The sequence below is a fragment of the Notechis scutatus genome, chromosome 6, assembly GCF_049901735.1.
Source record: "Notechis scutatus isolate UNSWTSFEM ecotype Mainland chromosome 6, rNotScu1.2, whole genome shotgun sequence".
In the NCBI taxonomy this organism is placed as follows: Eukaryota; Metazoa; Chordata; class Lepidosauria; order Squamata; family Elapidae; genus Notechis; species Notechis scutatus.
In genome coordinates this window covers 24,702,689-24,730,661 of record NC_142014.1, presented here as the reverse complement: position 1 = coordinate 24,730,661, position 27,973 = coordinate 24,702,689, and the positions used below count along the sequence as shown (strand labels likewise).

The window sequence follows — 27,973 nt, the reverse complement described above, 5'->3', positions numbered from 1 at the left end:
ATTAGAGTAAGCCTCTTGTGATTTCTGTTGAACGCTTAAATAGTTGAATGGTATCTCCTTACTGTTGGAGGAGACAGATACCAGGAGTTGATTTAAGGACATGAAGGTTATTCCAGGACATAGGGAACAATCCCCAGAAAGGCACAGTCAAGGTCTAAGGGTGCTGGAAGCTCTAATGTAGCTAAGAAACTTGTAGCAGAGGCTTAGTACAAAATACCAGACATTACGAGCCATCTGGGACCTTGCAATGAATACGCGCCAGATGATCACAAGCAGAGTGGCCTTCAGTGCACACTGGATGATCTTTAGCCTGACAAAAAGAGAGAGAAGAAAAAAAAGAAGAGCTGAACTTTCAGGGCTTGATGGTTCACAACACAGACCAGTTCGACCACCAGCTGCAGTGGTGGGATTCAGCCAGTTTGCACCAGTTCAGGAGGACCAGTTGTTAACTTTCTGAGCAGTTAGGTGAACTGGTTGTTGGAATAAATCACTAGGACAGAGAACTGGTTGTTAAATTGTTTGAATCCCACCACTGACCAGCTGGGACAGTGAGATGCAGAGGTGGTATTCAGCGGGTTCTGACAAGTTCTGGAAAACTGGTAGCGGAAATTTTGAGTAGTTTGGAGAACCGGCAAATGCCACTTCTGACTGGCCCCACCCCCATCTATTCTCCGCCTCCCAAGTCTCAGCTGATTGGCTGGGTCTTCTTTGGTTGCCCTGCACAGAAGAACAGAGCTGGAAAGCATGTTAGTGGGGTGGGAAGGGAATGGGGATTTTGCACTATCCTTTCCCCTGCCGTGCCCACCAAGCCACACCCACCAAGCCATGCCCACCAAGCCACGCCCACCAAGCCATGCCCACCAAGCCACGCCCACAGAACAAGTAGTAAAAAAAATTTGAATCCCACCACTGGTGAGATGAACTCATCGTATTAAAAAAAAAAAAAGTATTTCCTTCTGTGCCGTCTTGGGCCAAAACGAAATCATAATTCCATCCGTCTGATCCCAGTCATTTAAGGAAACGGGAGGAAGGAGTGGGGACATGATCAGAAGACTTGGTGACCCAGATCTCAAAGACTCCTGTTACGGGGTTTCCTTATCCAACTTAGATAGGAGATTTGAGCAGTCCAGCTTGAGATAGCAACGTCAGTTTCCACCCACCATTAACCATTCAGAAGGTTAACACCACATTTCATGGGAGCAGCAATCAGATTTAGGTCATTATGTAAGGATCAGACATGATATATGCACCTGGACTACCTAACCTAAATCACTATTGCTATTGTTAAGTCTTCCTATTCAGGTCTTGGGAAACCTCCTCCAAGTTTCATGCTTATTGTGATAGGAATGAGAAATGCTTAAGTACAGAGAAGAATAGCGCCCAAGGAGCACTGAATTAACTTTACTTTTAGAATTACATAGAACCATGATGGCAAACCTATGGCACGCGGGACACAGGTGACACGCAGAGCCATTTGTGCAGGCACGCGAGCCCCAGGCAAACTTACCTCACTGCGCATGCGCACGCCTCCCAGCTGATTTTCGGGCCTTTTTTGGCCTGCCAGAGGCTTGAGGGATGCCTCTGCAGGCTTTGAAGGCCACAAAATAGGCCCGTTTCATCACTTCCTGTATTTATGGAAATACCGGAAGTGATGAAACAGGCCCATTTTTCGGCCTGCAAAGCCTGCAGAGGCAACCCTCAAGCCACTGGCAGGCCGAAAAAGGCCTCAAATGGGCTGAAAATCAGCTGGGAGGCGCAGTGCAGATAAGGGGGCGGTGGTGGGGATTGTGTGTGCATGCGTAGGGGGCGTGGTGCTGCTGCGTACATTGCCTCCTGGGTGCTGGCACACAGACACAATTTTTGGCACAGAAGCCCCAAAAGGTTAGCCACCACTGACATAGAACAACAAAGTTTGAAGGGATCTTGGAGGCCATCTATCCAAGCCTCTGCTCAAGCAGGAGACCCTATACACTTTCAGACAAATGTCTGTCCAATCTCTTCTTGAAAGTTTCCAGTATTTGGAGCACTCACAACAGTGGTGGGATTCAAAAAAATGTACTACCTGTTCTGTGGGTGTGGCTTGGTGAGTGTGGTGTGGCTTGGTGGGCGTGGCAGGGGAAGGGATACTGCAAAATCCCCATTCCCTCCCCACCCCACTAACCTGCTTTCCAGCTCCGTTCTCCTGTGCAGGGCAACCAAAGAAGAGTCAGCTGATCAGCTGGGACCCAATGTGAGGCAGAGAATAGATGGGGGTGGAGCTGGTATTTGCCGGTTACTCAAAATTTCCACTACTGGTTCTCCCGAACTGGTCAGAACCTGCTGAATACCACCTCTGACTCACAACTTCTAGTAGCAAGTTGTTCCACTGATTAATTGTTCTAATGGTCAAGAAATTTCTCCTTAGTTCTAGGTTGCTCCTCCCCTTGATTAGTTTCCATCCATTGGTTCTTGTCTCGCCTTCAGGTGCTTTGGAGAATAGCTTGACCCCAGAATCAATCAATCAATCAATCAATCAATCAGAATAGAGCTGGAAGGGACCTTGGAGATCTTCTATACCCTATACAATTTGAGACAATTTGAAAGCTCCTTTTTTGTGGCAGTTTTAATTGTGTGTACTTTAATATAGATACATTAATTATATATACCTATCAATCAGATCCAGTTCTTTTCCTCGCGCTACCTACTTCTTTGATCTTGACTACTCTTTCTTTCTTGGAGGTAATATAGCATTCCAGATATATGTGGCATTCAATCCAAACCCTGTTTTGTGGTGACCAAACAATTTCATTCACCGAAAGCATTCTGCTCTCAGGCTGTGAAAGTTAACATAAAAGATTGTAACTTAACACAAAAGATAGCATGCTCTTACTTTCTGATGTGCTGTCGGGTTGCAGGAATTCCAGCCATGTCTTCTTTCAACAGATACTTCTTAGTTCCTAAGCAGTAATCTTTCACATATTCTGACCAAGTCAATTGGCAAATATCAAAGTAGAACAACTGGAATCAAGCAGAAAGAAGACTACTTAAAATGGAGGAAAAGGACTATTCCACTCTTTATTTTATGGTCAACATTATAAGAAATGTCTTTTTCTGGACAATACCCGTATTGATATACTGATGTACCATTCAAGCAATGGCAAAAGGATATTTCTAAATTTGTTTGGCAAGGCAAGGAACATAGAATTAAATACAAACTCCTGCAGGATGCTAAAGAAAAGGAGAAGGTTCAAATGACCAAATTTGAAATTGTATTTTGCAGCTTGTTATTTAGTTTGGATTAAAGAGTAGGTGGCTGTAAGAATTAGGATTTTATTGGAATTGGATTCAAGATTTGGATGCCATGGTTATTTGTGGAATGACAAAGGTGAAATACAGATATCAAAAATCATTTTATTAGATGTACCATAGTAAAAATTAGGAATAGGCATACAACAAAATTGTCTCCTAAAATTCCATGCCATCCAAATCTTAAATCATGTGCTTCCAATTCTAATAAAATCCCAATTCTTGCTGTATGGTTGCCACCCCAACAAGCCTTTTTTTTAGAAGGTAAATGATAGTTAAACAAAAATAATAATAATAACTTAATGCTAATTTGCCAAATCTTTCCCAAAATTTAACTTAATAACAAGACAAATGAGCTATATACAAATGATGAAAATAGAATTGTTAAGATGTGGACACTTTTCTTGAAACCGGTTAAACAAGTTAATGATTATGTGTATAATGGCCAATTTTTTTAGATATAAAATACACCTGGATCAATGGAAGACTATGTGGAAGAAAGGGTTGAAATTTCAATTTAATTCTAATCTTAAAGGGAATTTCTATAAAGTGATATATCCTTGGTAATAACAACAGATAATTTGTCAAAAAAAGTAGGGAATTTCAAATATTGGTTTGAAATGCAATCAAACTGAGGGAAGATTTTTCATCTTTGGTAGACATGCAACAAAATGAGAAAATTTTGAGCTCAGGTATGTATTTTGATGCAGAAGATTTTAAGTGAACATATAATTGAAACCTGGGTTTTTCTCTTGGACTTGATCAGCAAACAAATAGAAAGATCTGATATAACTTTGAACAGTACAGAACAGTATATTCTTATAGAATCGTATATTCAGTATAACAGCATATTCTTTTGGAATAGTATATTCAGTATATATTCTTATAGGAGACCTTCAAATTTCTAGGTTCTATCATATCTCAAGACCTAAAATGGACACCTAACATCAAAGAAGTCATCAAAAAAGCACAACAAAGAATGTTCTTTCTGCTCCAACGCAGAAAGCTCAAACTGCCCAAGGAGCTGCTGATCCAGTTCTACAGAGGAATGATTGAGTCTGTCATCTGAACCTCTATAACTGTTCTGACCCAAGCCTTGTTCCAAACAAACAAACACCAAACAGAGATAAAAGCAAAACCTTTTGAATGCTTCTCTGTGAATTCCGTTCATTCACAGTAAAATGCAATTAAAACTAATTGTCTTTGATAAGAACAAGCCTTGCCAAGGTTGTGCAAGGCTGCCAAGAACACTAGATTAAATTGCAAGGAAATATTCAAAACCAAAAGTCTCCAAACACAAACCAAGATAGTCCGGACTTCCACAAGGCTTGAAGTGCAAGAACTTCTTTGCTTCCTGCAAAGAATCTCAGTCTCTCAAGCTGGCTTTTATCTCTTAAGGGAGGAGCCATTACCTTGCAGCCTTACTCCTGAGTCGCCCGTGCTGCTTTCCTTTGAGCAGCCCTGTGCGCACGCACATTGGACACAGGTTCCTCGGGGACCTCTTCCTCACTGCTGCCAGCCCCCACAATCTCCAAAGGCAACACTCCACTCTCTGACAGTCCTGGCCCCATCCCTGCATCACACGCAGGCCCCTCATCCGAGGCCTCACCCTCCGAGGTCTCAGCCATCTGCATCTGCTGCCGGTGAACCACAACAATAACTGTCTGGTTTGGTTCTGCAACCAAACAAGACAGACACAGACATCAACTGGGCAGTGGCACGCCAGAAAATGAGCCCCATCCGTGGGATGTCCCATCCATGGAATGCAGGCAGCACACGAAATCATGCCCCTTCCGATCTGTGGAGAAGCCTCTTTCCACAGAACCAGTCCCGGGTTCCCAAAAGTTTGGGAGCCACTGCTATAGATAGTTGTCCATTTCCTTAAACTGGCATTGCTTGTTCCATGGTCCCATCACCAATTCTTGGGGAGCCCTTGAAAAATCCTGCTGTTCAGAGGGGAAAGAGTTGTGTTTTTATTCTGGAAGAAAATTCAGGGTCCTCTTGAAACTTTGACTGTAAATAGCCAGATTTTTATGCATTGAAAAGCTTGGGTAGGTTTCTAAACTGGCTGATCAAATTGCAAGTGATAACATCTATTTTTTGGACCCTTTTCATGAATGTGGTTTTCCAGGTTGAGATGGCAACCAAGATAAAGCCTGCTCTAAGAGCACTCCAGGTATCCTTAGAAGGAAAATTCATTAGTCAGCATTAGAAAGACTAGAAAAAGATATAACAGAGGGGACGAAGCCTCCTGTAGCCCACCTGATGGGGTTTGTGAGAGAAACCTCCTTCTAGCCCTAAAATTCCCTGTTGTGTCATTGGTCCTGGTATCTGCTAAAGGCAGGAATGGACCTGGGTGTAGGCTTGAAACCTTGATCTTGGCCTTCTAGCTTGGTAATACCTTGATTCTGAAATCTGCATTGGAGAAGAAGCATGCTCTAGAGAAAGAGAGAAACCTAGACACGTGCCAGAGGTGGCACAGACAGCCGTCACCCCAGCTCAGCTCTGCCACGCATGCGCACATACCTCCTGCCAGCTGGAGTTCGGGTCTCTGCCGCACATGCTCGAAGGGTGGGGCTCGTGGGGGACATATGCGCATGTGCGGGGGTGGGGCGCATGCATGGAGAACACACACGGATGCACAGGGGGTGGGACAGATGCATTGGGGACAGGGCACATGCATGGGGGCTGCATGTGCATATGCAGGGACACAAACACAGATGTGCATGGTGGGGCACGTGCACATTGCATTTTGGGGGTTTACATGCGTGCTTTGGGCACTCGGTGCCGAAAAGGTTAGCCATCACTGACCTAGGCCCTTTATGGTGGGATCTGTTATTGGCTTGAGAGTTCTATAACTGGCAGAGAAACTACAGAGGGTCCATTCTAAGCCTCTTGCCTCACCCACTTTCTAGGCTGCCTTTCGTCGGATCATTCCCTAAGCAACATCTCTTCAGGCCCGTCTCCCAAGGTCTTTCCCACACATCATTACAGGGACTGACCACTTGCATAGGGCCAGTGGTGGGATTAAAATAATTTAACAAGTGGTTGGCCCAGGGTCAGGTTGGCTGTCGTGGGAGGTGTGGCCATCTCTGCCCTCCATCTCTGCTGCACTTGCAGGATGAGCTTCTTGATCCTGAGTGAACCAGTTGCTATAACCCACCCCCCACAGTATCCAAGTGGATCCTGGGCCCTGCACTGTAATGGAGAAATGGGAAGCGGAGCAGCCAGCATGAGGGAAGGAGGAGAATTATGGAGAAGAAAGAGGAAAAGCGGCCTTTTCCTTCCCTTGCGCCAGCTGCGCCATTTGCCCGTTTTTCCAGTGCCTTTGATAGCAGGGGTGGATGGGTAATTTAACAACCGGTTCGCATGAACCGTTGTGAACCGTCTGAATCCCACTACTATGTAGGGCTCTGAGGAAAGAATATGTCCTTTTTGAAATCGTTTGCAATCTAGCCCGAATACACTTTTTAATTATTTAATTTTGACTGATGGGGTTCAATAAGATGCTTACAGTTTTATCTTTTGGATTGAGCTCTTTCAGTAACATGCTTGTATTTTCATAGCTCCAGTCCCAGGAATTGCTGGTAAAATATTCAAGAAGATTCAAAGTCTTGTCCAAGCGGGTGACAAGCTTCATCATCCTGAAAGACAGAATAGAAACACATCTATCTATGGATAGATAGGACTGTAGCATCTCTCCTGAAAAAGACTGAGCAGAGAGTGCTTTCCAAATCATCTTGGCGACACAATCCCCAAATATCTAAGGTGGGCTATTGTCAAGGCCTTTCCCAGAGGCATCTACAGACACCTTTCTGATGGGAATGCTGGGAAACCAAGGAAGTTGTGCATTTAAAGGCTGCCACAACCACTATTGGCTGTTACTGATTAATTTTGTTGATTGCATTTTTAATTAAAATCATTTCCATTGTCTGTAAGCTGTTGGGAGAATTATTACCCTGAAAGATATGGATGTTGTGGTCTGCCAGCAGAGCTGGCGGCAGACTCGGACAATGAGGAGGTTGGGGAGGAACATGGGCCAGGCCTGGAGTCTGGGGAAGGCTCTGATAAGGGCTCTGCATCAGAGGCAGAGATGGAGCCAAGGCCATCTGACAGTTATCAGCTGCCTTTGGAGTCAGAGATCAGTGGGGTAGAAGAACAGCTGGAGCCTGTTCCCAGTGTACGCATGTGCAGAGCTGCCAGGAGAAGGGAACAGTTAAGGAACAAGGGTTGATTTGGGAATAAAGGCACAGGTGGACAGTGAATGGCCCCTCCCATAAGGAATAAAGAGGAGCAAAAGAGGAGTGGTGTTTGCAGGAGACAATTAGTTCATTTAATTAGGGGGAAGATAAATCACCCTTGAAAGACTGTTTGCCGGGACTTTGCTGGATGTGAATGAGAGGAATTCACATTAGCTTAAAGAAAAGGGGTTTTGTCGGGACGAGGAGTTTGCTTTGTGATTTTGTGAAGGCTAGGTCAGAACAATGGAAGAGTTGTTATTGTTGTTAGTGTGTGTGTGTGTGTGCGCGCGCACGCACACACACACACACACAAACACATAATAACAATAAGCAAAGCCGCAAGTCAATCAGATCGTTTTTCTGATAAATCCTCCAATGCTGTGAAATTGGTGGAGAAATTCATCCTCCTTCGAAAAATGTCTTTTTTTATTCTTAGGGGTGCTTTTTGGAACTGCCCCCTGCACCCCACAATGTAGATCCAATCTCACCATGGCTTCTTTCCTAGCAGCCGCAGATACCCATCACAAAGAAAAGCAGGGATGGTGTGATAAACAAACGTCCAGTACTGATGGAGGAAGTAGCTTGAGGTCATGGTGGCCTTTGGTATTCTGAAGGGTTTCTCCAGTGGAATTTTTTCATATACAGTTGCTGCATTCATTTCTGCAGAATGGTAGAAAAGAGATACTGCACCCATTGTGGTAATTGCATGAAAAAGAGACAATTATTGGAAATGTCCATTTAAGAAGGCAAAGTGGGATATAATATAGAGCTGGGACTGGGAAAATATCTGGAAAAAATTATACGATAACAAAATCAGAGGCATATAAAGAAAACCAATATAAAATGTGCTACCAGTGGTATCTAGCCCCTCGAGATTGGCTAAAATGTATCCTAATTTAAGCCCAAATTGTTCGAAATGTAAGCAATCACAGGTTACCTTCTATCAGGTTTGGTGGCTGTGTCTGAAAATTAAGAAATATTGGACTAAAATACAAAAATTAAAGGAAATTAAAGGTTAAAGGAAATTGCGAAACTCCCAATAGAATTTAAAGCAGAAATACTTGTGGGAATTATCAAAGGGAATTATACAAAAGAGATAAAATATCTAATCCTGCATATAATTACAGCAGCGAGATTAGACTCACATAGTGTTGGAAAGGAGATTCGATGCTGAAAGAAGATTCTAATTAAGATAGCTTAATTATCCAAAAGATTTTTGATTGCGCTGAAATGGACAAACTTACATTAGAACTAAAACAGAAAGAAGACTCAGATTATTATACAGTTTGGGAAAATTGGTATCATTAGATAAATAATAGAAACAAGCAATTAAATAAATAAGGAATGTATAGTTTAGAAAAATAGAGGTATATACTATATATAAGAACAATTAGGAGTATAAAATATACACTGGAATAACAATTGAAATTTAAGTATTGTCAAAATGGATTGTAATATACACAACATTTTCATTTTAAATATCTGTATTGTATTTTGTATTTTAATATTTTAAATCTGCAATAAAGGTTATTTATTTATTTATAGGTATAAGTAAAAACATAATTATGAATACATGGATACATGTAAGAAAAATAATAGAAACAATAGGACAGGGACGGTAGGCACATTGGTGCGCTTATGCATGCCCCCTACAGACCTCTTAGGAAAGGGGTGAGGTCAATAGTACACAGTCTAAGGTTAAAGTTTCTGGGGTTTGGGAAAGAAACCATGGAGTCAGGTAGAGTATTCCAGACATTGACCACTCTGTTGCTGAAGTCGTATTTCCCGCAATCAAGTTTGGTGCGGTTAACCTTGAGTTTGTATCTATTGTGTGCTCTTGTATTGTTATGGTTGAAGCTGAAGTATTCATTGACAGGTAGGACATTGCAATGTATGATTTTATATACCGTATTTGCCGGCGTATAAGACGACTTTTTTGCCCTGAAAAAGATGCCTCCAATTGGGGGTTGTCTTATATGCCGGGTGCAATCTATACGCCCGGCAAATAGTAATTGGGAAGCACTGCGGCTGCCGCGGCTGAGGCACTTTGCGCACCGTGGAAACAAATCCCGTGAAGCCGAAAGGAGCAGCCAGCCTTCTCCCAGCTCCCAGAGGAAACGAGGCTCGCACCGCCCGAGCTCCGCTGAGGTATCCGGCTGGGGCTGTCAGGAGTTGTTACCGCTGGCGCGGCTCCGCGCGGCTCCAGTCCGCGTTGCCTCGGGAAGGAAAGGCAAAACCAGGAGCCGCTGCTGCCATTGCAAAGCGCCGCCGCGGCTCTTCCTTTTTGCCTTTCCCTTCCCGAGGCAACGCGGGACTGGAGCCAGCGGAGCCGCGCCAGCGGTAACAACTCCTGACAGCCCCAGCCGGATACCTCAGCGGAGCCGGGCGGTGCGAGCCTCGCTTCCTTGGGAGCTGGGAGAAGGCTGGCTGCTCCTTTCGGCTTCACGGATCGCTTCCACGGTAGACAAAAGTGCCTAAAAAAAAAAAATGCAAAAGTGGAAGGCGTGCGGAAGAGGGGCGAGTATATAATAAACTATATTTTGAGTGGAAATGTTGGGGTCGTCTTATACGCCGGGTCGTCTTATACGCCGGCATATACGGTACTATACTTTGAACATCAAAGAAAACAGACGTAATTTCCAATCACATGATCAGAGGTAGTATTCAGCCGGTTCAGACCAGTTCTGGCATACCGATAGCGGAAATTTTGACTGGTTCTGAGAACTGGCAAATACCACCTCTGGCTGGCCACGCCCCCCTGCCCCTGGCCTTATCTCTCCTATATTCCCATGTTTTTTTAGCTCAGCTGATTTGCGTGGCAGAGCGGATTGCCACGCCTCAACTGAGGTAAAAAACTGAGGTAAAAAATTGAGGCAAAAAACAGCACAGCTCATCAGCGTTGATACAGGGTTGAGCTCTGCGCGCACGCACACACACAAAGTGCTCTCTCTGAACCAGTAGAAAAAATTTGGAAACGCATCACTGCACATGAGGTAGATGAGCTGAAGAAAGAGGAATAATTCCCTGTCAGAAAAGAAAATGGCTCTTCCCCCAACCACCGGTCTTGTTAATTATTATTGTTATTATGATGTTACGAAAAATGTTTTGCCTCCCTTATTTTACTTGGTCGATGTCTAAGGCCACTGCTTTCCTATTAGGAAGAAGGTAGCCTTAGAGATTTACAAATAAAAATAAAATAAATCACTGGGCTACTTGCAAGGTATTTCCACACAGATAGACGTTGTAACTTCATTGTAAGCTTACATTAACTGAATCTTGTGAAGAACCCCACCCTATGTTCTTTTATCCACAATGAGAATGGCGGCCCTTGAAATCTCAACGGTGAGACAAGCGGTTAAAGGATGACTTCCAACCAAAATAATCCGGTGGAATTTTCTGAATTCTGAATTCTTAAAATAAAATAAAAAAAATACTCACGCAATTCTCCCCATGACAATGGGTTGAGGCCACCTGAGGTACAGTTGTAAATCAGTGGTGATTTGGGCCTGAAAAGGATAGAAATAAAAGGCCAAGAATTCACAAAATGCACCAAATGTATGAATACTCATTTATTATAAGGATATATAAATGGGAGGATAGACATACAAAGTTATAGCAAAATGAGAGGTGTTTGAAAAGCATGTCAGAAAGGTCAGGATGAGGCTGTTGATTGAAGCTGCATTATACTATCTCTGGCAATCTCAATACTCAAAAAAGGGGACAATTTTTTGATCTCAACCACTTGTGATGATGATGATGATTATTATTATTATTATTGTTGTTGTTGTTGTTGTTGTTGTTGTCATTTTTTAATCTTTAGTGAGATTCACAGCCTTTGGGGCCGGTTGGTAGCTCAAGAGCTCGAGTCCTAACCAAGGACCTAGGAACTGTTCAGGTAGCGTCGGAAAATATAAGCTGTTCCAAATAGGATGGTCTTTTTGTAGAATCAGGGTATTCAAGTCTGATAAATTTCCCAAAAGCGAGGTAGCCCTTTAGGTATTGCTCCCAAGGCTCCAATTACAATTGGGATAACACACAATTTCTTTTTCCAAAGTCGCTCAACTTCAATTTGTAAGTTCCGATACTTTGTGATTTTTTCTTGCTGTGTGTCTTCAATTCATGCACCACCAGATATCACAATGTCAACAAACCAAACATCATCATCATCATCATTATTATTATTATTATTATTATTATTATTATTATTATTATTATTATTATTATTATACCCCAGGGCCCATTTCAAGGTGCTTTTTCAAAAGGTAGCTGGAAGGTCAGGTACTGATAGTTGAGACTGGATGGTGAGGAGATGTGGACACTGCCATCTTCAAAAAGTGAAAAGTACTTTAGATACAGAGGATCATTGGTTTGTGAAACGAGGGGTAAAAGAGTCCATCTATGTTAGAACTGTGAGCTTAAATAAACTCCAGAGGATGATAGAGGACAGGAAGGCCTGGAGGAATGTTGTCCATGGGGTTGCAATGGGTTGGACATGACTTTGCAACTAACAAAAACATGTTAGAACTGAACAGCCCTCCCTCAATAGCGGGGGAGGAATATGGCAGCATCTATCTCTTGTCCGCAATGCATTCCTTTCAGCAGTTCCAAGAAGATTCTCCAACCATTTGCACTCTGATTCAGGTGACCCTGAGGGTACACATAAGCCCCCAAGTGGCCTCATGCTAATGACCAGATGGTTGCAAAGAAATACAATATTTACACACACACACACACACACACCAATTTTATCAAAACCTATTCTTCTATCCCCACTACCATCCAGTTCTTCTTCTTCTTCTTCTTCTTCTTCTTCTTCTTCTTCTTCTTCTTCTTCTTCTTCTTCTTCTTCTTCTTCTTCTTCTTCTTCTTCTTCTTCTTCTTCTTCTTCTTCTTCTTCTTCTTCCTTCTTCCTTCTTCCTTCTTCCTTCTTCCTTCTTCTTCTTTCTTCTTCTCCTTCCTCCTTCCTTTTCCTCCTCCTTCTCTTCTTATTCTCCTCCTCCTTCCTCCTCCTCCTCCACCACTTCTCCTTCTCTTCCTCCTACTTCTGCTTCCTTCTCTTCCTCCTCCATCTCCTCCTCCCCCTTTTCCCTCCTCCTCCTTCTTCCTCAAGGGGGAAAAAACAGTCCAGTTGCCTTTTGAACAAAAACCATTGAGACATCCATGACCTGGATGACTGAGAACCTCCACAGACACCCACTGTCCAATGTTCAGTCTATTATGAGTCATTTTTAGGTAAAATTGGAAGGCAGGTTAGGAGTAGGGAGGACTTTTATCATTAGATTCAGCTATAGAATTTTTAGTTTGGGTTACAATGGCTTGAACATTTTTGGACCAGAACTCCCTTCCCTGCAAGTCTCTTATAAAGCCATTAGAATCCACGAAAAGTGTGTTTGTTTGTTTGTTTTGCAGGCTTCAATATGCAGGCTTCTTCTTCTTCTTCTTGTCTAGTGGTGATTTCTGCCCTTGACAGTAGTACTGAGTTGTTGTAATGATGCTGTCTATGAGCTGTGTTTGAGTGCTCCCTATAACATTGTACAAAATGGCAGCGTTCACCTGTTCCCAGGAAAGAAACCCCAGCAATGAAGATTGTGCCGGCTTCTCTCACAAGGCAGTGGCCAGAAGCCAACATTATGGATCTTGTGATGGAACGTATGGTTAGAGTGCGGTACTGCAGGCTACTTCTGCTGACTGCTAGCTGCCTGCAATTTGGCAGTTCAAATCTCACTGGGCTCAAGGTTGACTCAGCCTTCTGTCCTTCAGAGGTCACTAAAATGAGGACTCAGATTGTTGCGGGCAATAGGCTGACTCTGTAAACCACTTAGAGAGGGCTGTAAAGCACTGCAAAGCAATATATAAGTCTAAGTGCTATTGCTATTGCTTGTGAATGCACTACTGCCTGTAGGAGGCACTGTTGGGCTTTCAGAAAGCTTTAAAGACCTGGATGACAATATTTATTTATTTATTTATTTGATTTGCCAATTGTTTACAAGATAATAAGTATAAGTGTATACATAGTTGTGAATACATGAAATGGGTACATATAAGAAAAATAAAAGAAGAATAAGAGAAACAATAGGACAGGGACGGTAGGCACGTTGGTGCGCTTATGCACGCCCCCTACAGACCTCTTAGGAAAGGGGTGAGGTCAATAGTAGACAGTCTAAGGTTAAAGTTTTTGGGGTTTGGGGAAGAAACTACAGAGTCGGGTAGAGTATTCCAGACATTGACCACTCTATTGCTGAAGTCATATTTCCTGCAATCAAGTTTGGTGCAGTTAACATTGAGTTTGTATCTATTGAGTGCTCTTGTGTTGTTATGGTTGAAGCTGAAGTATTCATTGACAGGTAGGACATTGCAATGTATGATTTTATATACCATGCTTAAATCAGACCGAAGACGGCGTAATTCAAGGTTTTCTAGTTCTAGAATTTCAAGTCTGGTGGCATAAGGTATTCTACAATGAGTAGAGGAGTGGAGAACTCTTCTTGTGAAATATTTCTGGACTTTCTCAATTGTGCTAATATCAGATATGTAATGTGGGTTCCAGACTGATGAACTGTATTCGAGTATTGGTCTAGCAAATGTTTTGTATGCTCTGGTTAGTAGTGTGATATTACCAGAGAAAAAGCTACGTAGGATTAGGTTAACAACTCTTAATGCCTTTTTGGCTATGTAGTTGCAGTGGGCTCTAGCACTTAGATCATTAGAGGTGAGTATTCCAAGGTCCTTTACAGAGCTTGGGTCATCAACAAGATCTTGACTATTCAGCTTGTATTTTATTTTCTGATTTTTTTTGCCAATATGTAAGACAGAGCATTTATTTGTTGAGATTTGAAGTTGCCATTTGTTTGACCATTCTGATACATAGTCAAGATCTTTTTGTAGGGTAGCAGTATTGTCTGTGGTATTGAACAGCTTTACATCATCAGCGAAAAGAACGCAATTGCTCTTAATATGATCACAGAGGTCGTTTATGTAGAGTATGAAGAGAGTTGGTCCTAGAACACTGCCTTGGGGAACACCACTATTGACAGGTACCGAATTTGATAGGACGCTATGGGGAATATGGGGAATTGCAATTTTGGCAGCTCCTTACAGCCTGCAACCTTGAAAAAAAAATCATTCTACTTCAATGGCCTATCTCTCGATCAACAAAGAGGCCCCACCTGTGAACTGCAGTGTACCAGCCAGCAGCAATGGTTAAGTTGATAGCGAGATCTACTGGGATAATGTCAGCTATGGCAGCTGGATTGCATTTTACACTCCGTAAAATCCCTTTGCCACCCTAGAAATAAAGAAATTCATTAACCTAGATAACTCGACTTCCTTGTTTAGTATAGAGTTTAGGTAGTCTGAGAGCTGAATTCTGTAACTGTGGGATAAGTTCTCCTGAGCTATACTGGGAAGAAAACTTTAGGGGCTTGTAGAACACTTTCCACCTCTGCTGTCCCCAGAATCTGGCTATCCACAGCTGCGGTGTAAAAATTCCAGAGCTTTTACTGTCATAAATGTCAGGAAAGCCAAAAGCTCTTAAATTCAGTCAGAAACACCAGGCCTGGTGAACCTCCTTCTTGATCAGCTAAGGCCAGGGATGTTAAATTATAGGCCTGTGGGCAGGATCCAGCCTGCAGGGTGCTTAAATCTGGCCCACGTGGCCGGCCTGGAAATATCAAAGGACTGGCTTGTGGAGCCTCTGCCGGCCAAAACAGGCTGTGTGGAGGTTTCACGAGGCCCTCACAAGACCCTTTTCAGCTGCCCCGGCCTCTAGAAGCACTCTGCTGGCCAAAAATGGGCCATGAGTAGGCCCTGTGAGCCCTCACAAAGTCTGTTTTCAGCCTCCAGCAGCATTCTGTTGGCAAAAAACGGCTGGGAGAGTACTGCAGGAGGCCATGGGGGCTGAAAACTAGGTGTGGGGAGACACATCTGGCGCCCCATGCCCCATTTTGGTTGGCAGGGTGTTACAGTAGGCATCTGTCTCATCTCCCCCACTCCCTGCTCCCCCCCACATGCCGGCCCACAGAGGAGAACTACAATGCTGATCTGGCCTTCGGAGAAATCCAGTTTGACACCCCTGGACTAGGCTATGCGTTGTCAGAATCACTAGATTCTGCCTTTATCTCTTTAGATAAGCTTCGTGCTTTGGTTCTCGTGGTTTCTTCTGGGCCTGTTTCACTGCTCCTAAGATTTAGAAGTCCTATTTTCATCTCTACTTACCGCAACAAGGAGGCCACTTGTACCGTTGAAGTTGTCAATCCAGCCCTGAAAAAATGAAACATAGAAAAAGTGGTTGTTGTGGAGTCTGCATGTTCATTAAGATTGTCCACAGGTCGGCAGTTCAGCAGTTCGAATCCCTAGCAGCGTGTAATGGAGTGAGCTCCTGTTACTTGTCTCAGCTTCTGCTAACCTAGCAGTTTGAAAGCATGTAAAAATGGAAGTAGAAAAACAGGGACCACTTTGGTGGGAAGGTAACAGTGTTCCGTGCACCTTCGGTGTTTAGTCATGCCGGCCACATGACCATGGGGACATCTTCGGACAGTGCTGGCTCTTCGGCTTTGTAATGGTGATGAGCACCATCCCCTAGAGCCAGAAATGACTAGGACATATGTGCGAGGGGAACCTTTACCTTTAACAGAGTCAAGCACCTTCAAGACCGAAAATTGAGACTCTCCTGCAGAGTTTTGCTCTTCACAGGTGGATTGAACAAATATTGCAAACAATACTAAACGCTTGCTCAGGCCTATCCAGCAAGAAAGAATGTAAAAGGGTAATAATAGAAAGATTTGAATACTACCCAAACTTTGAAAACTTAACATGGAAGTTACCAGTTTTATTTCTCCTTGAATTTTGACGAAGAGACACAAATCTGAAGCAAACTGCAGCAGAAGAGAAAAACCCTTCCCTTCACGGTCAAAATCTGGATTTCTCAGACATTCATCCTGTTTATCCAGCATAAATTGTTCTGAGAGGCTGTTGATAGTCAGACTGGAAGATGGGAGAGTTATTTTGTCCTGCTTCCCTGAATGAGGCTGCTAGGTCTTGCACAAGAATGTGTGGGCAGAGTTGCCATTTAAGCCTACCTATGACAGGAACTGGTTTAGCAGACCTGAATGGTTATATCATGCTTTGTTCTTGTTGATGAGAATGCTGGTGTTAATTAATCATCTTTTAGGTTGAGCGGTTGTGAACAAATATTTGGTTCAATCCAGGCCTGGGCTGCAACGATTTTAGCAACCAGTTCTCTGCCTGGTTGCTGGGTGGGCGTGGCCATGGTGGGCGTGGCCTAGTCAGCCTCCTGCACCATGGTGGGGGGGAGGGCGTTTTTGCCATCCCCAGACTCCAGAGGCTTTCCTCAAGCCTTCAGGATGACGAAAACGGCCTCCCCAGTCTCCGGAGGCCCTCTGGAGGCTGGAAACGAGCTCGTTTCCAGCCTTCCGGAGCCTCTGGGAGGCCTGTTTTTTGCCCTCCCTGAGCTTCCACGTGGGCCCTGTACTTACCTGGCATTCAAAATGGGCCACAAGGATTCTCCTGGGAGGGACAGGGTGGGATGGGCGGGGCCAGCCAGGGGTGGGATTTACTGGTTCGCTGAACCGGTAATTAAAAATGATAAAATTAGCTACTGGTTCGCCCGAACCTGCAAGAACCTGTAGCAGCCCACCTGTGATTCTATCTGAAGCCCATGAAATGGAAATACATTTGGTTGATATGGCTCCCTGTGTGTCAGAGTACCTTTAGCCATAAGCCATAAGCTGTAAATACTTTCCCTTCTGTATTTATTATTCATGTAATAGTCCATTTCTCTACTTTAAAAAGTCCTTGAGGCACCTAACCAAATACTGTAGATCAGTGGTAGTCAACCTAGTCCCTACCGCCCACTAATGGGTATACAAGCTTTCATGGTGGGCGGTAGGGGTTTTGTCCCCTACTTTATAAATCACCATTACTGTGAAACTGGTGGGCGGTTCGAAAATTTTACTACTAACAGAAAAGTGGGAGGTAGGTATAAAAAGGTTGACTACCCCTGCTGTAGATCATTCTGGGAAATCTGTCTGTAGTTTGGGAAGTACAGTTTGAGAGGTGCTCAATATGGAGCCCCCGGTGTCAGTTTCTCTAAAATGATGTTCTGTTGTAATTAATTTGAAGGGCTTGGCTCTAAACAATGTTCCTTGTTCATCATGTTTTCTGGATGGAGATTAGACTCATCCCTTTGGGTTGTTTGTTGGTTTTTCAATGTTATGGTTGTATCCATAAAATTAAGCCCTGAAAGTGAAGTCCATTTTGCTGGCATTCTTTTGAACACATCTCTCCTCCTGAGATTCCATGAGAGATCCCATCCATGAATCCAGGTTCCACTCTCAGAAGGCAAGCCATAGCTTTAAAGCTCATGGATGATGGCTTCCCTCTCCTTCACCAAAAGCATGAGAAGGGTGTTCTTATTTAGAGCCATTAGGGAATGGCTCTACATCAACATTTTTGCCAGACGTAGCCTGTGAACCCAGCAACGGAAGAGCACGCATGCTTACCGGGAAGGGCTCCTGCCAACTGGCCCCCACGATGGAAGGTCGAACGATGGCCACATTTAAGTCTCCTTTCTCCTGCTGGATCAGATGTTCAGTCAGAGCTTTGGAGAAGGTGTAGGTGTTAGGCCAGTCTCCAATCAAAGTTGGGGTGATCGCGTCAATGAGGGACTCATCCATCCACCTAGCAGGATATTTTTTAAAAATAGAAATAAAATAAAATATCAATGGGAGAAAATTAAAGTTGAAGCAGTGTCCTTATATATATTCATATACATGGCAGGTCTTCCTATAAGATAGCAATAGTACCTAAGACTAATATACCCTTCACAGTGCTGTACAGCAATCTTTAAACTTTTTACAGAGTTAGCATATTTCCCCCAACAATCCGAGTCCTCAATCCTTCCTTCTTTCCTTCCTTCTTTCCTTCTTTTTCTTTCCTTCTTTTTTTCTTTCTTTCTTTCTTTCTTTCTTTCTTTCTTTCTTTCTTTCTTTCTTTCTTTCTTTCTTTCTTTCTTTCTTTCTTTCTTTCCTTCCTTCCTTCCTTCCTTCCTTCCTTCTTTCTTTCTTTCTTTCTTTCCTTCCTTCCTTCCTTCCTTCCTTCCTTCCTTCCTTCCCTTCCTTCCTTCCTTCCTTCCTTCCTTCCTTCTTTCTTTCTTTCTTTCTTTTCTTTCTTTCTTTCTTTCTTTCTTTCTTTCTTTCTTTCTTTCTTTCCTTCCTTCCTTCCTTCCTCCCTCCCTCCCTCCCTTCCTTCCTTCCTCATGTGTCTTGCTCATCTCATTATTGTTTACCAAGTGGAAGCCAGATCTTGGGTCAAAAAGGATCACAAGATAGATTCTTCCCATGGTACATCTACTTTAGACAAGCCTTGCACATTTCTGGAACTTTCCTACCACTAATCCTCCCCCCCTCTCTCTCCCTCCCTCCCTCCCTCTCTCTTGGAAGAAAGTGCATAGGACAAGGCCATAAGTATTCATTCAAGCATTTTATTTGTTTATTTTATTTATTTAGTTTAGTTTGTCAAGCTTGTATGAGAAAACAAGTATAGGAACATAACATATAAACATATAAGTATAAACTGGCATAAGTATATACATAATAAATGAGTATGAATAAATGGGAACCGTAGGACAGGGACAGTAGGCATGCTGGTGTGCTTATGCACACCCCCCCCCTTTAAGGACCTCTTAGGAATGGAGTGAGGTCCATGGTAGACAGTTTAAGATTAAAAGTTTTGAGGGTTTGAGGATGTAACTACAGAGTCAGGTAGTGAGTTCCAGGCATTGACATACTTGGAAATACATCGCAACAGAGGAAGGATTGCTTTCATTACTTACAGCAGGGGTCCACAACAGAGGTGGGTTTCAAATTTTTAACAACCGGTTCTGTGGGTGTGGCTTAGGTGGTGGGCGTAGCTTGGTGGTCATGTGACTGGGTGGACATGGCTTGGTGGTCATGTTATTGGCTGGCCATGGCCAGCTCAATATCACTCACATCGAGGCACCATCTCCTCGCCTGGCCTCTCATGACTGTGGGGATGCTGCAACAGTTGTAAGTGTGAAAAAGGGTCATAAGTCACTTTTTTCAGTGCAATTGTAACTTTGAATGGTCACTCCACACAAGCAAAGTGCCAGCAAAGGAGGGAAAATAACTCCAGAGACATTCCTGAGACAGGAAGTCTAGTCCTGCCAAGAATGTAATAAGGGTTAACAGAGAGGCAGTTTCTGTAAGCAACACCAGAATGTTTCCTTCCTGCCTTCCTTACAGGATTAGGCCAGTAATTTATTCTAACAACTGGTTCTCCGAACTGCTTAGAATGTTAACAACCGGTTCTAGCGAATAGGTACGAATTGGTGGAATCCAAGCCCTGGTGCCCAACCCTGAGTCTGTGTACTGGCACCAGTCTGTTGCATGCCAGCAACCAGGCCACGCAAACAAGCAAAGCCCCATTCACAGAATACATGCAGCACAGGAAACCATTAGCGCTCCGGTCCATGGAAAAACTTCTCTCCACAGAACTGGTCCCTGGTACCCAAAAGATTGGAGGCCATTGACTTATGCCACCAAGTCCAAAGGCTTCTTTATTCTTTGTCCTTCTCCACAGGAACAATGATGGTTGATGTTCTTTTGTCAGAGTATGTGTTTCCTCCTTCTCCATTACTATTTACTAGGGCAAAGTTCATTATATAATATAATCATTATATTTATGGTTATGATCATGATTTATCACTTGTTGCTCACATGTGCACTGAGAGTTTATTCACCGGAGATAAATTCCTTGGGTGTCCAATCACTCTTGGCCAATAAAGAATTCTATTCTATCAAGAATTCTATTCTACATTGTAACAATACTCTTTGCGTGAGGCATCTACATAAATCTTGTCCATTTCTGGAACTTCATTACCACAAATCCTCTCTCTGTTTTTACCTCAGCTGAGGTGTGGCAATCCACTCTGCAGAGCAGATCAGCTGAGCTAAAAAAACAAGGGAATATAGGACAGGAAAGGGTGGGGGTCGGTGGGTGGGGCCAGTCAGAGATGATATTTGCCGGTTCTCCAAACTACTCAAAATGTTCACTACCAGCATGCCAGAACTGGTCTGTACCAGCTGAATACACCTCCATTACTTACCCCACCAGGTCCAAGAGCTTCTTTGGTTCCACAGGAACAGGATAGAAGACCTCCTCTATGTTCTTCCGATTACAGTTTGAGAAGGCCGTTGAAACGTGGATGAGGGCTTCAAGATTCTTCATCTGGTGGGCCAGCCCCAGGAGCTGCTGGGTGCCCATGACATTCAGGAGAAGGGCATCCCTGCTCAGGAAAGCACAAAAAGCTAGGATGAGGTCCACCTGGTTGGATAGCAGGTCCAAACCAATCCTCTTGGCTCTTCTGAGAGATGCCCCAGGAGCTTCAGGACATCTTGATGGCAAGATATCTCAGGTAGTGTGGAGAATACCACAAGTGTAGTCTACATCACCTTATGAGAGGTCTCTGCTAGTAGTGGAAATGACTTGGTACAAATTAGTTGACCAACACCAGGGGTGGGATTCAAATTTTTTAACAATCTGTTCTGTGGGCATGGCTTAGTTGGTGGGCGTGGCTTGGTGGTCATGTGACTGGGTGGACATGGCTTGGTGGTCATGTTATTGACTGGGCGTGGCCAACTCAACATCACTCACATCGAGGCACGCATCTCCTCACATGGCCTCTCGTGACTGTGGGGATGCTGCAACAGTCGTGTGAAAAAGGGTCATAAGCCACTTTTTTCAGTGCCATTGTAACTTTGAATGGTCACTTCACACAAGCAAAGTACCAGCAAAGGAAGGGAAAAAAACTCCAGAGACGTTCCTGAGACAGGAAGTCTAGTCCTGCCAAGAATGTAATAAGGGTTAACAGAGAGGCAGTTTCTGTAAGCAACACCAGAATGTTTCCTTCCTGCCTTCCTTACAGGATTAGGCCAGTAATTTATTCTAACAACTGGTTCTCCGAACTGCTTAGAATGTTAACAACCGGTTCTAGCGAATAGGTGCGAACTGATAGAATCCCACCCCTGACCAATAACACCCCCTCAATAAAGATAACAGCATAACAGCATCATCTACAGTAGAGACAAACACCACCCAGTTCCTGGACCCTGATTTTTAAGGCCATTTGCTTTTTTGGCAATGGGAAAATCAGAGCCTCTCTCTCATTGTTCCCAAAGAGCATATCTTTTATTTCTGTTTATTTGGAGGCTGCCTATGAGCAAAACCCTTTGAGCTTCCAGTGTTGTGTCCATTCGCTAACTAGGTTTGAAGAACTAAAGAATAAAATATTGGCAATGTACTTTTTGTTCATGATGTCCAAAGCAGGGGTCTCCAACCTTGGCAACTTAAAGACTTGTGCACTTTAACTCCCAGAATTCTCCAGCCAGCTTTGCTGGGAGTTGAAGTCCACAAGTCTTAAAGTTGCCAAGGTTGGAGACTCCGGCTCTAAAGGGTATCAGAGAGAAACAGTTTTCAGATAAAATGTTCTAATTTTTTTTTTAAAAAAAACAACAGCATGTCTCGGGGAAAGTTCTGAGGGTTGATGCCAAGCAGCAATAGGCAAGCAATGGCCAGCAAATTGCACATTATAATTTTACTAATTTCCCAAGAATGTAGCTGCCTCGTTTTTGATGGAATAATAAATAAATAAATAAATAAATAAATAAATAAATAAATAAATAAATAAGTAAGGAAAGAAAGTGGCAATTTTCTGGTGGCATTCATATCTTATCCAGATGCCCGGAACAATTTCAAATCAGATTGTCAAAGTTGAACTATATACCGTTGCCAAATTTTTCCAACATAAGTTTAGACAATTTTGATTCTAAGTTTTAAAGGATGGAAATGAATTTGGTTTGCCTCCCAGGTGCTTCCTGCTCCTCTCCATCACTTTGGTGGGAAATAGCACTCTTCATTAAATAGCACCCTTCAAACCAAACCAAACCAAACCAATAAGCCGAAGAAATATTTCATTCTTCTAATATTTAAGGTGTATTAAATATTTCATTATTTCTCCATTATTGGCCTCTCACTAACTAGTCTTTTGAAATCAGAAATGATTTCCAAAGGCGTTAAGCACACCTTTGCTTCAAGAAGCCAAAGGAAGTGTTCTGACCTAGGCTTCACAAAATCCTGTAGCAAACTCCTCGTCCCGACAAAACCCCTTTTATTTAGGCTTCCTCTCATTCACAAAAAGCAAAGTCCTGGCAAACAGTCTTTCAAGAGAGATTTACAACAACAGACCTTATCAGGCTTGGAGAGCTGCCAGGTCAATAGTTGCAAAGCTGTAGCAGTAAATACTTGGCAAGGAGTCACAAACAAATCTTTACCCTAATTAAATGAACTAATTGCCTAAACACCACTCCCCTTTTGCTCCTCTTTCTTCCCTATGGGTGGAGCCATTCACCGTCTACCTGTGTCTTTACTCCTGAGTCGACACTTGTTCCTTAACTGTTCCCTTCTCCTGGCAGCTCTGCGCATGTGCACACTGGGAACAAGCTCCAGCTGTTCTTCTGCCCCACTGATGTCCAACTCCAAAGGCAGCTGATAACTGTCAGATGGTCCTGGCCCCATCTCTGCCTCCGACGCAGAGTCCTCGTCCAAGCCTTTCCCAGACTCCAGGACTGGCCCATGTTCCTCCCCAACCTGCTCACTGTCTGAGTCTGGCGGGCCACAACAGGAGGATCTTATACAAAGCCTGGTTCACTAATGAAGCAAGGTTCTTTGGTTCTGTCAGGCAAACAAGTAAACTTGATGGATTTCTTCATAACCTTTTTACACATAGTCCTCAATTTATAACTAGTCATTTAATGAAGTCTGTAGAGATTCTCAGTCATCCAGGTCATGGTTGTCCCAAAAGTGCTTTTCCAGGAGGCAACTGGACTTTCTTGCTTTTTTTTCTTTCTTTCGAAGACGTTTTACTTCTCATGCAAACAACCAGCTGCCTGCTAGGAGTATAATTCCTTCTATTCCCCACTATCCTGTCAGAGCTGAAGAAGCTTCTTGGATGAGAAGTGAAACGTCTTCAAAGAAAAAAAACAAGGAGGTCCAGTTGCCTCCTGAAAAAGCACCTTTAGTCCTGTAATGAACACGTAAAGTTATGACAGACTTCCCAAACGCTACTTAAAACCTGGTTCTGGAGTCCCAATGGATGCACACACATCCGCAGTCACATGACTGCCATAAAGGTCATAAAACCAGGTCCAGTCATGTGGGTGCCTTGACTTGTGACCATCATGACTTACCCCAGAAATTCCAGGCTCCATTATGGTTGTAAGTCGAGGACTACCTCAGTGGTGGGATATCAATTTTTTTCCTACCGGCTCTATGACAGTGCGCTTTGCACGCACACGCAACAATCAAAAACCACCCTCTGTCAGTGCTAGTAAGGTGAGCTGTTTTTTTAGCTCAGCTGAGGCACAGCAATCCAGTCTGCAGCACAAATCAGCTGAACTTAAAAAAAAAAGGGAATATAGAACAGGATAGGGTAAGGGCAGGTGGTCGAGGCCAGCCAGAGGTAGTATTGGCTGGTTCTCCAAACTACTCAAAATTTCTGCTACCGGTACACCAGAACAGGTCCAAACCGGCTGAATACCTGTGTTGTAAAAAAATAATGGCTGAACTGACATATATGATTATAAATGTTTTAACAGCAGCTAGAATTGTATTTGCCAAAAACTGGAAAAGTGAAAAAAAAAAAATTCCAATAGACGAGGAGGTGATTAAGAAAATAATGGAATGTGCAGAAATGAGTAAATTGACATTATCAATTAGAGAGCAAGAAGATAAAGAATATTATGAAATTTGGGATTTACTTTATCAATGGCTAGATAAGAAAATAGGGAAATAAAATATACTATGATATAAATACAACATAATAGTAAAGATAAGACAATGTAATGATATGTTATAACTGATTACAATGAAATGAATGATATTATGAATTAGATTTTGTAAAAGTTGAGATTTGCTCGCAAAGGATGACCTGAATTTATAATTAAAGTCTAATAAGGAGTTAATAATAATATAATATAATATGCATAGTTGATCTATATAATATGAATTTTAATTTAGAAGGGAAAGACTGTTGATATCGTGCACAAAAGATATGTACCAACCAACACACTGTAAAATGGAACGATGGTTTTATTTCTTGTTTTATGTTTGTATTTGTCAATGTTTGTTGACAAAATAAATAATTTTTTTTTAAAAAAAACTTATAAATCAGTTTTGTTCTGTAAGATTGTTGACTGACTACTTTTCAGAATATCTCCAATAAATTAGAAATTTTTTATTAAAAAAAATGGTTGTGCTCCAATATACATCTCCAAAGTGATATAGCCCTGATTCTTGGGAATGGCTTGCTGTATTTAGTTATGTCTCCTTTCAAGAAAATACGATTGGGGCTGGATGGCAAGAAACCCAAGGAGAGAGCAAGGAGAACCTACTTCAGGGGCTCGTCGAATCGAACCGTTGCAGCACAATGGAAGATGACGTTGACCTCAGAGACCAGCTCCTCCATGTCTTTGGAAGGGATGGCCAAGTTTGGTTGGGTGAGCTCAGCACTGATGGGCTTAATCTTCTTGTGGAAATTGGGCCACTCTTCCCGGACTCTGTCAAACACCTAGAGTGGAACAGACAATATTCACTTAACAAAGGAGGAAAATGCTCCAGGGTCCTAAGATTGAAATCCACCAGGAATTAACTCAAAGGTGCCTTTTCAAGAGGCAACTGGACTTTCTGGTTTCTCTTTGAAGACATTTCACTTCTCATCCAAGAAGCTTCTTCACTCTGAACTGAGGAAGATTCTTGGATGAGAAGTGAAACCTCTTCAAAGAAAAAGCAAAAAGTCCAGTCGCCTCTTGAAAAAGCATCTTTGGGACAACTATGACCTGGATGACTGAGAATCTCCATAGACACCAGGAATTAATTTAATTTCATTAATTAATTTGATTTTATTTTATTCGCTATTTACTTGATATTATTAATAACAGCATTAAAATGCTAGCAGATAGAGCCACAATGACTGCTGAGCAGACTTTTCAAAAATATAGATCAACTCAAGAAAACACAAACTTTTGGTATACTTTTTTTAAAAATCCTTTTTACTCCCTTAATTTTTGATTCTTCCTATGATTACTCAAGTAGTTAGTCAGGTTTGACAGCTGCATCTCTTTCAGCCAACTTTGATAATTAATATCTGATTATTTGTGTTTCTTTTCAAAGATTTCAGCCATATTCCCTCAAAAGAATATCAACACCAGAGGACAAATTTAATTCAATGGAAAGAGTAAGATGATTTGCATAGTGATTGCTTTCCATAATTATCAGAGAGAGATGCAGCTGTCAAACATGATTAATTACTTGACTAATCATAGGGAAAGTCAGATCCTGTATTCCACCTGGGTTGGCCAAGGAGGAGGAGATAGGAAAGGAGGAGGCAAACTTTCTGCTTGCTGATGGAGAAGAAGGAAAAGCTTTGACGGAACCAAAGAGACAAGGAAATCAGAAGGAGGAAGGACCAAAGTCTGTTCTCCTCTCTTTTTTTTTCTTTTTATTGCTTTACAGGTAGTCCTCAATGTACGACCACAAGTGAGTCCAAAGGTTCTCTTGCCAAGTGAAACATTTTGTTGTGGCCTGCCAGCAGCCAGTGGAGCTGGTGGCACACTCGGACAGTGAGGTGGTTGGGGAGGAACATGGGCCAGTCCTGGAGTCTGGGGAAGGCTATGACAAGGGCTCTGCATCGGAGGCAGAGATGGAGCCAGGGCTGCCCGACAGTTATCAGCTGCCTTCAGAGATCAGTGGGGCAAAAGAATAGCTGGAGCCTGTTCCCGATGTGTTCATGTGCAGAACTGCCAGGAGAAGGGAACAGTTAAGGAACAAGGGTTGATTTGGGAATAAAGGCACAGGTGGATGGTGAATGGCCCCTCCCATAGGGAATAAAGAGGAGCGGAAGGGGAGTGGTGTTTGCAGGAGACAATTAGTTCATTTAATTAGTGGGAAGATTTGTTCCTGACTTCTTGCCAACTATTTTCTGCTAGCGTTGCACTTGGAAGCTATCAGCCTGGCAACCCCCCCAAGCCTGATAAGGTCTGTGGTTGCAATTCACCCTTGAAAGACTGTTTGCCGGGACTTTGCTGGATGTGAATGAGAGGAATTCACATTAGCCTAAATAAAAGGGGTTTTGTCGGGACGAGGAATCTGCTTTGGGATTTTGGCAAGCCTAGATCAGAATACATTTGTTAAATGAGGTTTGCCCCCTTTTGCCCCCTTTCTTGCCACTGTTGTTAAGTGAATCACTGTGGTTGTTGAGTTAGTAACATGGTTGTTAAGTGAATCTGATTTTCCTATTGACTCTGCTTGTCAGACAGTCACAAAAGGGGAACACATGACCCAGGGACACAGCAACCGTCATAAATATGAACCAGTTGCCAAGCAGCCCAATTTTGATCATGTGACTACGAGGGTGTTGCAATGGTCATAAGTGTGAATGTCATGCTCCTGGTGGAGACTGACTCTGAGGAGGAGGAGGAACAGTCAACAGGGAGTGGAAGTGTGGCTCCAGAGGTGGTGGAGGAGGCTAGGGAGGGGCAGTTGCTGGCTGAGCAGTCAGAAGAGGACCCAGGCCCATCCCCTCTCCATCCTAGGGCACGCAGGGAGGAGAGGATAAGGGAGAGACATGAATGGCATGGTCTACGGGGCAGGAAAGGGCCTTGATCCTCTTCATGGGCTGCAGCTGTGAGAACTGGTTCAAAAGACGAAAAAAACGTCTCTGTGGTCATGTGGCCAGCATGACTAAATGCCAAAGGCTCATGAAACACTGTTACCTTCCCACCAAAGGGGCCCCTATTTTTCTACTTGCGTTTTTACATGCTTTCGAACTGCTAGGTTGGTAGAAGCTGGGACAAGTAATGTGAGCTCACTCCATTATGCAGCGCTAGGGATTCGAACCGCCGAACTGCCGACCTTTCTGATCAACAAGCTCAGCGTCTTAGCCACTCAGCCACCGCATCCCATCTTATTAACTGGATCAACATGGACTTGATTAACATGGGCTAAAATGTGTTTAATAAATAAAATGCACAAATCTCATAGTTGCCTCTTTGGGATTAAGACCAGACATGCTCCCCTACCATAGCAGTGAACCTATGGCAAAACCCTACCAGCGTCTACCCTGGGAATTCCTTACCTTGCATTTCAGCAGATTCTCCACTCGGGTTTGCATGGAACGCCCACCTTTGGGCCGCACACACACGTAGATGGCTTTCACGTCGTGGCAAGACCGGAGAAGCTTCTCAACCAGGACTTTCCCCATAAACCCAGTGGCTCCTGTAACAAGAATTGACTTCCCGCCATAGTAAGTGCCAACCAAAGACACGGTGTCCTTCATTTCCAAGCTCTTGGTGGCA

General features: G+C 43.2%; 1 protein-coding gene across 1 annotated transcript; it reads right to left on the bottom strand.

Annotated features, from left to right (window-relative positions):
• LOC113419737 (fatty acyl-CoA reductase 2-like) lies at positions 1–27,973 on the bottom strand. The gene is made up of 11 exons (XM_026679281.2): positions 27,754–27,973; positions 25,013–25,188; positions 20,671–20,850; positions 18,047–18,224; positions 15,741–15,785; positions 14,693–14,811; positions 10,965–11,032; positions 8,015–8,186; positions 6,800–6,929; positions 2,870–2,997; positions 1–310 (listed from the first exon to the last, which is right to left on the bottom strand). The coding sequence occupies exons 1-11, from the start codon at positions 27,952–27,954 to the stop codon at positions 148–150; spliced, it is 1,560 nt and encodes a 519-aa protein (XP_026535066.2). The 5' UTR covers positions 27,955–27,973; the 3' UTR covers positions 1–147.

Bases quoted from the DNA above. Each gene is read 5' to 3' on its own strand.
- LOC113419737 (XM_026679281.2), bottom strand. From the start codon at position 27,954: ATGAAGGACACCGTGTCTTTGGTTGGCACTTACTATGGCGGGAAGTCA. The intron at 15,786-18,046 runs GTAAGCATGCGT...TCATTTTTTCAG, and splicing joins GTTGGCAGGAGCCCTTCCCG to GGCTGGATTGACAACTTCAA. The intron at 2,998-6,799 runs GTAAGCATCTTA...GCTTGATTCCAG, and splicing joins TCAATCCAAAAGATAAAACT to TTGTTCTACTTTGATATTTG.